The sequence below is a fragment of the Triturus cristatus genome, chromosome 4_2 (assembly GCF_964204655.1).
Source record: "Triturus cristatus chromosome 4_2, aTriCri1.1, whole genome shotgun sequence".
NCBI classification, from domain to species: Eukaryota; Metazoa; Chordata; class Amphibia; order Caudata; family Salamandridae; genus Triturus; species Triturus cristatus.
In genome coordinates this window covers 708,242,709-708,254,751 of record NC_140586.1, presented here as the reverse complement: position 1 = coordinate 708,254,751, position 12,043 = coordinate 708,242,709, and the positions used below count along the sequence as shown (strand labels likewise).

At 40.8% G+C, this 12,043-nt stretch overlaps 1 protein-coding gene across 2 annotated transcripts in view; it reads left to right on the top strand.

The window, feature by feature from the left end:
- Window positions 1-12,043, top strand: part of LRRC42 (leucine rich repeat containing 42) — a 103,793-nt gene that overhangs the window by 80,272 nt on the left and 11,478 nt on the right. For both annotated transcript variants that reach the window (XM_085602580.1, XM_085602579.1), the window contains exon 6: window positions 5,315-5,428. In XM_085602580.1, coding sequence (XP_085458706.1) covers window positions 5,315-5,428 — 114 coding nt within the window. The remainder of the gene's footprint in view (window positions 1-5,314; window positions 5,429-12,043) is intronic.

Below are 12,043 nucleotides of genomic sequence, written 5' to 3'. Positions count from 1 at the left end.
GTGTTTCTATAGTGCGTTCCTAGCCGAAAGGAAGCCGAGTGCTGTACATGATCAAAGATCAGCATAGCACCACTGAATGATCGAAGATGTACCCGATTTGTGGACTGTTAATGCATTGTGATGTAGTGCTTTATAAAGAGATGCTTCTTCAGCTCTTCCCTACATTGGAGCAATGTTGGGGCTGTCATGATGGATATAGGGATTTTGTTTCAGACACTAGGTACATAGATGGAAATGGCCTGCTCCTTTTTTTCTCCTTGCTTTCATTTCTTAGTCCGATATTGTCCTGGCTGTGGGTGTTCCAAGAATCACCAGAGAGGGTGAGCTTGTCTGCTCTCTGTTGTGCTGTTTATGATGGCTTTGTAAACGATGCAGCTGGTTTTGAAGATAATGTGGGTTGGCAAGGGGAGTCAATGGAGTGCCATCAGGATGGGGGTGATGTGATCATAATGCTTCAGGACCTGAATGAGACATGGTGCGGCGTGTAAGATGCTCTTCAAGGTGTCGGTGTGGAGTCTGGGAAGCCATGCAGTATACACATTTGAGAGTATGAGGCCTTGGACAACAGTTCTGAAGTTGTGTTTCGGGAAAAAGTGTTTCACTCTCTTTAAAAGAGAGATCTGATATCAGTTGGTCTTTGTTTTCTTTCAGAATGCAATTTCTTTAGGGTGTGGGTGATGTCAAGGGTGAATACAAGTGACTTGGCATTCAGTGAAAGTTGGGGTCTGAAGTCTTAAAGGTTCATATCATGCATTGTTCTTGGCAAATAGCAGGAATTCTGTCCTATTTGAATTGAGCTTCAGATAGGCACTGAACATCCAGACTGGATGATGTGCAGGCAGAGAGACATTCAGGTAAAGTTATTAATAAATCTTGATGCTTTTATCAAAGAGCATAGCAATAAGCGTCTCCTTGTAGAGGTTGATGATAATAGATGACTTTATGGAACCCTGAAAGACGGCCAGGCGATATCAATCATTTGGAAACCTTGACGTGCCCGTGTCTACAAACTATAGTCAGTTGGAAAGGTAGGAGAAGAACCAGCGAAGGACATTGCCAGTGAATCCCATTCAAGACTCCCGGGTGGATATTAGGGTGGGATGGTTAACTGTGTCAAACAGTCCAGCAATATCAGGAGGCAGGGATCATCTTCATCTGTGGTGGTGACAATGTGTATGGTAGATGTCTCACAGCTGGTGTGTGACCTGAAGCCCAACTGGTAGTCATTCATGAGATCATTTTGATGGTTTTGATTCAGAAAGATTGTTCATTTATATATGCAAGTGCCTGGTGTTAGCTGTGATTCTTAAGGTGAATAATTCCAAAACCTATAGGAAGGCATTTAGAGCCTTAATAATGACCGTCACCACAAACCAATATTAAATTGTGTATTTAGGGCATAGGAAATGAGGGAAAATTGATAGGCTTCCGAAAGTGAGTAAGCAAAATTATGTTGAAGTCACGTCCCCACGCCCCTCTATGATTTGGCCTGCCAAAAAAAAAAGTCATTTTTTGCAGATTCGCCTTTCCACAAAACAACAATTCAGGGGCATCTGCTCGGTTTATAATTGCGTCATATACTGATGTTCACGGGGCAGTGGTGGACACCTGTACACCCTTAAGTAATTGCAGAACGCACAGCAGCCTTACAATAGTGAGGATTTGTGTCTGTTGCCAGGGACCTTTAGGAACACCTTAAGGTACTGCAGCTAGATAAGAAAAGTTTTGTATCTAACTAGGGACCTCTGTTAACAAGCAAAGGTAACAGAGCCTGATTACAGTAAATAAATATGTCTGACGCTAAGGATCTCTAGTAATGACCTAAGGTCCTGCAGCCTACTAGGAAAATATTTATTTCTGACTCCAGGGACCTCTAGTAACAACCTATGTACTGCAGCCTGCTGCAAAAGCCTGCTGGAAAAGGATTTGCGTCACCCTCCAAGGACAGTTTTGATTGAATGAGTGGTAGCCTTCTACTGCTAATGTTAGGTGATTATTTTTCTTTTTACATTAGCATTTGTCTTTTAGCAGATGGCAGTGAATGCAATTGTTGCAACTCACTTCCTCACTCCCTGTGCTCTGCTGTCTCACTTTCTCTCCATTCCTCACTTGTTGTTGTGTACTAGTGCCCGATATTAACTAAGAATCTTAATGTGACTAACAGTCTCCTGTACTTCACCCTCGCCCAGAAAAGGAATCCTGGTTCAGAAAACATTTGTTTATGACTTCAGGGACCTCTAGTAATGCCCTAAAGTACTAAAGCCTTTATACAGCAAGGGCAGCCTGTCTCCAGCAACCTCTAATAGCAGCTTATGGTACTGCAATATGTTTCAGAACACTTATGTATGACTTTTGATGAGTACTTCTAACCACAGATTCCTCAACTTTCAGAATATTGCCTAGGCTCCAGACTAGAATTGGAAAATTTTCATAGCAGTGCTTCTGTGGGGCCACTAGGTGGTGCTTTGCGCCTCCACGTTGCCTTTGTTCCGCCTTGAAGTGACAAATCTGAGCCACAAATAAGCGCCACCATCAGTTACTTTCTTTCCATGCAATCAAACACGGATCTGCGACTCCACTTCCTCTTTTATCAGTTATTCGATGACTTTCAAATAATGAAATCCAGTGTGCAAGGGAACAATGTCCCCACCTAAAGCAACAGGTTTCAAACCATGCCACGACTGTTGAAAACAGATGTCAGTAAGGACCCGCACGAGATATGCCTTTAGTGTTTGGGATCGGGCCGATCTGCCACTGCCTTGACAGTCTGGGCTGGCAGGAAGAGCATTTTGCCCGTATGGCCTTGCAAGACCTTTTGGTCTGAGCCCACTCCATAGACCCTTCGCCTTGCAAAGCACTGCTGTGGTATTTAGTCTAATCGTGAGGAATCTGCTGTCAGAATTTGGTATCACTCTTGCGGGCATATACTCTATCTAACTTCAGACTCCTCACTGCCCTCCTGCCTCCCCATTCTGTGGAATGGTCTTGTTTTCCATCTAAAAGGGTCCCAAATTAGAGCTCTGAACACTGGTACCTCAAGTTGTTTGTGCTCTGCATCTCACTGCACAGAAAGAGTCAAACCATGAAACTGACATTGGTGCCACCTAGGTCCTTACCTGAGGACTGCTATGAAATGTTTCCAGATCAAGCCTAAAATCTGGGGCAAATTCTGAAGGTGAGTAATCTGTGGGTAGATAAAGTATTCAACAGAAAGAGTATTACAGAAGTAAGTAACTTCTTTAGTGACCTTTATTAATGACCTAAGATACTACAGCCTACTACAGGAAAGGAAGGTATCTGACTCTTTGGATCTCTGATAGCTGATAAGTCCTGCTGCAGGAAGAACTTGTGTCTGATTTGCAGGATCTGTAGTAACAAGCTTCAGCAAAAGTAATACGTCAGACTTTCATTGTTATTTTCAAGTGGGACCTACTATCTTTGACAGAGTTATTTAAAATTGTGAGACCTATTGACTTTGTCAGTTATTAATTTTGAGCAAGAAAACAACAGAGCCTATTAAAAAATAAATGAAACCCAAGACCTGAATTTCTTAAAGGGAACCTAAAATATTGTGTACTTTTAAGATGTAGTTCAAGTAATCAGCTCTGCAAACTCCTGAGTCTACTGTTTTATAACCGTTTGCTGGCAAAAGATATGCTAGAATTCCTCTTAATATATATTTCTCAAGTTTTAGCTGAATGCCAAAATCATGCTTGAACAGTAGAGAATTAAGAACAGTGTTGGAAATTCAGCTTTAGGGTATCGGTATTCGAGGTTGATGACCAATGTTAGTATTGCACCACAAATATGCAGGAATGGATCTGATGGGTGTGTTTCTTGGGTTACACCATTAGATCATAGCAGAAGTTCAAGCATTGTTGCTCAGGTGCTAATTAAGAAAGGTCCCATATCACTTTGGCAAGCATTTCATGATATGATAGACTAAGATCTTCATTACACCTAAATGTATTGGGTTATATTTGTAAGCAAATGCCTTTGTTCACGTTTTGACATATACATCTATTTGCCACGATCTCAAGGGTCCCTTAGCACAGAAAGTGGCCTTTAGCCTTGTTCTGCACCTTGTGCCTCAGCCGTCAGTACCCACTAAACATAGCCTAAGCTTCACGATACATACTGTGTTCAGTCAGCCACACCCAGTACCCTCAAAGCGTGGCCTGCAACCATTACCAACAGGAACTGTTAACACGTCTCGAAAGGTAAACCTTTGGACTATCAGTTTAGCAGTCAAACTCAATTACGGTGATTCAGACAAAAGGTGAAAGCATTTCCAAACAAGTCAAAAGTAGTCATGTGTTGGGAAAGGGTTTATGAATTTGTGAATAAACATACCAAATGTTCTTCTCCATGGTATACTTTAAAGACTATTTGTTGAATATAACTAGAAACTATATATATAATTATTACATGGAATAATTCAAGCTGCTACCTACTCTTTTAATATTGGAAAAGTACTTGCGTCGGATGAGCTGTCACCAGGTTGTTTTTTATAATTCTACTATCCATGGCCATAATTTTGCCTCCTGCAGTATTGGAATTTGATTTTGCGGAAGAGACTGCTAAACATTGAGATTTGCATTATCTCTGTTATTTTAAAACTGCCAATTTACCTACTTAGTTTGGGAACTGCACACATATTACTAATCAGCAGAGGCTGTAAGATCCTGGTAATGATTTTGACAAAGGTTTTAGAGAATCAAGTCATTCCCCACATCATACAATAGAACCAATTGGGATTTTAAGTCTGTAAGACCAGTTCCATATAACAGTTATAAGCTGGTTATGATTTTTGTGTCTCCTTGTTAAGAAAGTACATTAGTTACTCGACTTCTGAAAGATCCTCTCTGTTAGAGACATAATTAGAGCCTTTTCAAAGGTCAGTGCTTCTGATATTTAATGTGGACTAACACAGAGTTACTGCCTGTTTAATCCATTACAAGAGTTATTAAAACACTTAAACCATAGGATAGGATAAATGTTCATAAGTAGCTGTCAATGGTATGATCATACATGCATTTAAAGCACAGTTGCCAGGGGCACTTGTGTGTGTTTTTGGAGTAGGCATCAGAGAAGACAAATTTGAAAAGATTGGAGTGTATCAGAACCAATAATATGCATAGCTCACTCATTTGATCGGCAGCAAAACATTATAACTCGTAAGTATTCATTCTTGGGTGTAAGAGTGTTGAACCACTAATCTGTTGTTTTTTCCACAAGACAGAACAGCCTCGCTTCTTAAGACAGTAAAAACTACTGATCGAATGCAAACTTAATTGATTCATTGTTTTCACAGGACAGAAAAGCAGTTATTCAAAGATTTACTGAAAAATCAGGCCTAGTTCTTGCTGAAGATCCTTTGAAAGAATTTGATCATGCAACATGCAAGACTCAAGGTTGGGCGGAACAGGTACTACTAATTAACTAGTTGTCATATCACATTTTCTCTTAAAGATTGTCTCATCTCTTACTGTAGCAAGAGTCTTGAAAGTTGTATATTCAGCATGACCATACTTGCCGGAAGGACTAATTACATTGTCTTTTTAAATATTCCAATGTAAAAATATTGGAAGTTTCAATTTGTCTAAAATGGGTGTTGCCATATTTTTGTTGAATGGTCTTTTACAGTCAATGGAAAAGCCCCACCATTTTTTTTTTAGTAAACATGTTTTGGCGCAAGCTTCAATTTTAATTTTGAAGTTCACGTTCTTTATGGTGCTACTGCAACTTCTCAGTTGATACATTACTGGATGCTGTAGAAAATGGATCCAAGAACAAAATGTAATGTACAGATTCCATAGTTGTAGGATGGTATCTTTTTTTTTTTTTAGCTCATCTTGATTTTCAGATTTATATGAATTATTCCTAACTTCTTTAAATATTTGTTTTGTGTGAAATGTACATTGTATTAGCGATATAGGCTCTGGTTTTCAGTGCCATATGTAAGTAATTTGGTGATTCAATCTTCCTTGATCACCTAATTCCAGTGGAATTATATCGGGAAATATACTTCTGTTCCACAAAGACATTTCTCTTACAATATACATGAATAAACCTCAAGTCTATAAGTCTAGCAAACAATTGGCATCTGTTTTCTTTTTTTTATTCCAACCTTCACATGACTATCTGCTGTGCTTGTACTTTCTAACAAGGTTATCTCATTCTTTGTTAAAAGTAGACCTCATTGTGTTCACTATAGATATATAGTAATGGTTGAAGTCTTGAAACTAGATTTTGCACTGACTTAAAGGACTTTTGTCTCAGTAACCAGAAAATTGTTATTCTGGACGCTTGCATAAGTTCACCCCCGATGTCTTGCCTAGCCACATCATTAGGGAAAAGGTGTAAAGAAATGTCCTCTGACAAAAATTGCCCATCGGTATACATTGAAAAGTCTGGACCTGATGTTGTGGCATCTTAGGTCTTAAATAGTTGAAAGAGATCCTCATCTGCCATACCCTAGCAATGGAAAAGGCTGTCCCCTTACTGACTCCTGACCATAGCTGGAATTCCAGCTTTGCAGATACACTTGCTTGTTCTGCAGGCCAGGTAACTATTCTGCTGACAATTAAATTGACCTGTTTCTAAACCCAGTTTCATTGTATCGAAAAAATGCTTACATATCCATGCTGGAACATGGCTGCTGTTTTCCAGCTAAGTTGCTGCTTCTAAACGTGCCTGTTCTCTCTAAGTTAACCACTTTAACACACTCTTTGCCCTTCTTTTATATTTCAACAAATTTGTGTGTTTCAAAGAATGTGATGCCTAAGTACATATATTTCTTTTTTTTACTTTATAGCGTATGGCAGAGGGTCTGAGCCATGGTAGTCCTCATGTGATAAAATAGGATGTAACATTCCTAAGCCATTGCTTGAGCCTTAAGTCTTTCTTGATCCAGTGGGAATTGCATGGACTTTTCCTATCCTTTTCTTCAGTGATGCCACAAAATGGCCAGAATGGCACCTAATATCAGACTAAGGGGCCCTATAGAGGAGCATGTTTACCTCAGGCATGCATGCACTTCTTTCCTCGTTAGTAGGTCACACATAATTTGCAAATAATGTAAGTCATGAAAATGAACTGTATAACCTGTCTATCAATAATTCCATTAGTATGGCGCTTACTACTCAAGCAGATGGTCTCTAGAACCTGGTCATTAGGAACACTCAAAATAGGCGTGTTTTTAGAGCAGTATGGAAGGCAACACAGTTAATCATAAGCCTGATGTGAGCAGGTAGTGAATTCCATAGAGGGGGACTTAGTAAAGAAACGTCCTTCCATTCATTGAATAGAAGTTTGAGACTAAGAGCAAGTTATGTGCTCAACTATGAGGTGCTTGGGTAGAAATGTGATGAGCGAGATTTTGGGGGTCAAAGCTATTCTTGCATTTGATCATCACACAAGCCACTTTGAAGTTAATCCTAAAATGGTCTAGGAGCCAGTGGAGGGCAAACATATGCTGGTATTTTGTACCCTGTGCAGATGATTGGCCTGCCCTGCAGAAGTTCCTGCTTAGAGAGAGTTGCAGGTCTACAGTCTGGAGTTAATGGCCACGCCTATTACCAGGGCGGTATGGGAGACAGGCATATAGTTCTCAGTCACCATGGGGATGGTAGGAACTGCTTACTACAAAACTAACTTAAGAGGGATTGGGTCATGTCAGAAATAATCACAAGATTTTTGAGCTTGGTTAAAGGGGCCAAATGGATTATCCAGATTGGGATTGACAGTAGGGTAAATCTACTTTTGGCCCATAGCATAATTACCTCTCTTTTTGTGTTGTTAAATTTGAAACACATCTCTTACCTCGAGGCTTCCAATTTCTCTAGGGCTTTTTGAGAGTGAGAGAGGAACGGCGTGAACCAGTCACGAGCAGGTTAGTCGGCCTGAGCAACAGAGGAAAGTCTGAGATTTTAATAATTCACTGAATAGAATGCAACCAATATATCCAGCATTGCTGACAAACTAGCCTGCTCCTTTGTCTTCAAATCTAGGGATAAGTGATGTTTGGTTACAATATGACCCTGGTATCCAGCGATGTAATTTTCAGACTCTCCTAGAGATTCCTGCCCAGAATGAATAATTCAATTGCAGAAATAGAGGGGCCATCGTGTTCTTAAACATAGTCACAGTGGTTGTCATACTCCTTTTGAAGATATGGGCAGATAACAAGATAACAATATTATATAAATATAGATGCATATGTAAACATATGTCACAGTGCAACTTTACAAAAAGACAATTTCAAAAGAAACCTAAAAGAGTCCTCTAAAATTCATAAGCAAGCTTATCGTAATTAAGAGAAACTGTAACAGAGTAGCAGGTCCCTCAGTGTTAGTAACCAACTCTAATTTGTAAGACGTAAGATGTTTCAATGCAACCATAGAGCCTTTCGGCAGGTAGGCTTTATAGCTTTTGGGCCAAAAGATTTCTTTTTGTAGAGCATACATATTATTGTACCTGTAACAATGTTTTGTATATTTTCCAGAATCTGGAATTTTGTTGACTCATTGTGTCAGTTTTCTGTCAGTTTGTGCCTGACCCACACCCACTGATATATACCATGCACATGATGGGCGAAGGCCATCGGCTGATTTTCTGACTGACCAAAGCACAAATTCACACGCTACAGGACCCCATAGACAGGCCTGGGAGGGAGCCTTAACCTGTAAGGAATGGGCCAGAATAGTGCAATAGTCTCTGAAGGTTTCCCAAAATACCCGCTTCCAACATATCCAACACAATATTCTACATAGGGCATATCTCACTACAGCCAGGCTTAAAAAAACTAACCCACAGCTTCATCAGCTTGCCCACACTGCCAGCCAGCTGGTGCAGATCTTCTCCACATGTTTTGGAGCTGCACGATGGGCCGCAACCTTTGGACAGAAGTCACAAATATATTGCCCACTACAACAGGTCGCACTGACCTTGACTACATGACTGGCTGTGTATTAAGCCTTTACAAGTGCAGCAGGACTAGGGGGGGGGGGCACAACCTGCGTCATCAATATCGCACTATTGCTGGGGCTCAGACTAATAGCTATGTACTGGAATGCCTCTGCACTTCCAGGGATAGCATGCTGGCGGGCGATGATACTAAAGTGGGGCAAAGCTGAGGCCACAGCAATACAATGCGAAGAGGTGTGAGGCAGTGACATAGCAAGAGCTTTTGCCGCCAGGGGCGGTCCCTGAGTTTTCTGCCTAGTGATGGTCGGTGCAGGTAAGAGCGAGGGTGGAGGGTAGTCGACAGACGACGAGGGGAAATAAAAAAAAAGAGAAAACCACTTACCTGGCGCTTGCCGAAATTGCTCACCTCACCGCTGTCCCCCAAAATGTTTGGCACCCTAGCTACGACACTTGTGTGAGGGCTCCGAAATAGGGCCAAAGCGTCAGACTGAGAGGAATTGATGGCTTCACTTGAGGAGTCATGGGACAATCCCATCCCTTCAAACTGATTACCAAACAACAACAAAGACTATCGGACTCCTTATAGGTGTGAAGTCCACCCCATGGCATTGTTGGGGCTCAATGATGACACACTTAGAGACTTTCTTGGCGAGTCGAATCCAGACTGAATGCACCACTAGGTGTCTTTGGTGTAGACTGTGTAATAGGAAAATAGGTAAATGTATAAATCATATGTTCAATTTTGACTGCAGCTGTACATGGGCTTGCATATAGTTATAGCGGTTGTTATGTTGTTGGAACAGGTATTTCCTACTCATTATACATATGGATTCGCAGATATGGGACTTGGTGACATGTTACCTGAACTACTGTTGTAAATATGTCAGGACCAACTGATGTGATCACTGTAACATTTGAATAAAATCTAATAAAGATGGTTTAAAAATAATAATAAACTGTATGGCCTCTGATGAATTGCCTTTATATTCTATATAGTGATTTAATGTTCATTCAAACGTATTTTGATTTTACCTTCATTTTACCGATACAGAGTTTGACACACAGGCACTTGAATAAGTTGATAAAATTCAATGTGTCACAAATAGATTTAGGGTTCAACTTAAATTTCTGAACTTTACATGGATGAGTAACTTTGGGGGCATATATGATGGTACTTCATGTCTGCAATTGCAACATGGACTCGTTCAATTCAATAATTCTTTATTCGGTGGTTAAAAACCATCATAAAAGATTACACATATATACAATTAAAATAATATTAAATCATTATACAAGAACATTGACTGAATCTATATACATAAAATAATTCATTATTCACAATGAAGCCACCATGAGAGCTTAAGCAAGATGACAAGTGGGGGATCCTGCAGGATTCACGAGTAATTCTATCCTCTGGTTACCCTTAATCTTAGTGCAAATTTCAAGAAACTAATAACAGAACACAATGTTAACGGGTCACTAGCCCTTTGTAGATAAGTCAGTGCCTCTTTGGCTCGAGTGAACCTGGCCTTTTTTAAAATTTCCTTTAAAAATCTACGTCTTGGAATTGCATATAGAGGACATAGAAGTACAAAATGAAGGGTGTCCTGCGAAGACTTGTTGTCGCAGCCGCAGGCACCCTTCTGCTCAATTGAATGGCTAAAACCAGCTGGATCAGCTAACGGGTATGGTAAAAAATTGAGCCTAAAACGAGACATTAAAAACCTTGCTTGAGCATTATACACGACACAAAGATACGGTTCCATCCCGTCAGTGGTTTCAAGCCTACTGTAAACACTCACTGAGGGTTTGACCCCTTCCACTGTGAATCTAACAAGAGATCTTTGGTCCAAAAAAATTCTCTTGAGATTAAGCTTATCCTGTGAAGTAATCCCTGAAGGGTTTAAGTACAACTCCTTGAAGCCCATATTTTCCAAACTAGTTTTAACATACATGAGCCATGGTATATTCAAGCTTTTATCTCTCCCAAGGCAATCTTTTAGGATCTGCCTACTCAACGCGGCTTCAGGGTTAATCCAGATTTTCAACCAGGCCAGGATTGGTCTAAATTTAATCAGATCCTCTAAGTAAGGTCTTCCTAGTTCTCTATGGGTTATAACGGCTGGAGTGCAATTAGGGACTTTCAATATTGAGCGAAAGATTTTATTTTCCTCCCTTTGCAATAAGTCCAGATTTATAAAACCCCACACTTCTGAGCCGTACAGGGCTTTGGGACAGCACGTTGAGCCATAAAGGTTCATTGATTGTTCCGGGCACCATCGACCAACTCTCCTCCCAAAGCCTGCTATAGCCCCAGTTGATGCCACCAATTTGCCACACCTTTCCTGTACCAGAGGGGCAAATTTCAAAGACTCATCAAAGAGCACGCCTAGGTACGAAAAAGATTGCACCCTTTCTAGTGTATGTGTCCCAATTCTATATCGGAAGCTAGTCCGTGGTTTGTGACCCGCTGTCATTACATAAGATTTTTTTAAGTTGACAGACAGGTCTAGCGCCTCCATGAATTTAACGAACCCATCAATTAGAGTCTGCAAACTTTTTGGGGTACGCGCCAAGAGGACCGCATCATCTGCGTACAGCAGCACCGGGATGTTACGTGTTCCGACCCTTGGGCAGTCTGTTTTTAGGTTGGTCAAGGACTGTTCTAAGTTGTTAATATATAACGAGAATAAAAAAGGGGCCAATATGCAGCCTTGCCTCACACCACTAGTACATCTAAAAGACTCTGTCAGCTCCCCTTCCATGTTGTAACGTACTCTGGCAGATGTCTCTCTATGCAATTCCCTCAGAGTACAGATTATACCTGGGTCAATTCCCAAATGATTCATCATCGCCCACAGCTTGTTCCTGTTAACATGGTCGAATGCAGCGGCCAAGTCCATAAACCCCAGGTAAATGGCTTCGTTACTGGTTTTGGTGTACTTGGCGACCAACATATAGAGGTTCATGCATTGGTCACTAGTGGACCTGCCGGTCCTAAAACCGTACTGGACGTCCGAGATGATGTTATTATCCTCGGCCCATTCGGTCAGTCGATTCAGAATAACTCTTCCTAGAATTTTAGCTGTGACATCTATCAGGGAAATTGGGCGAT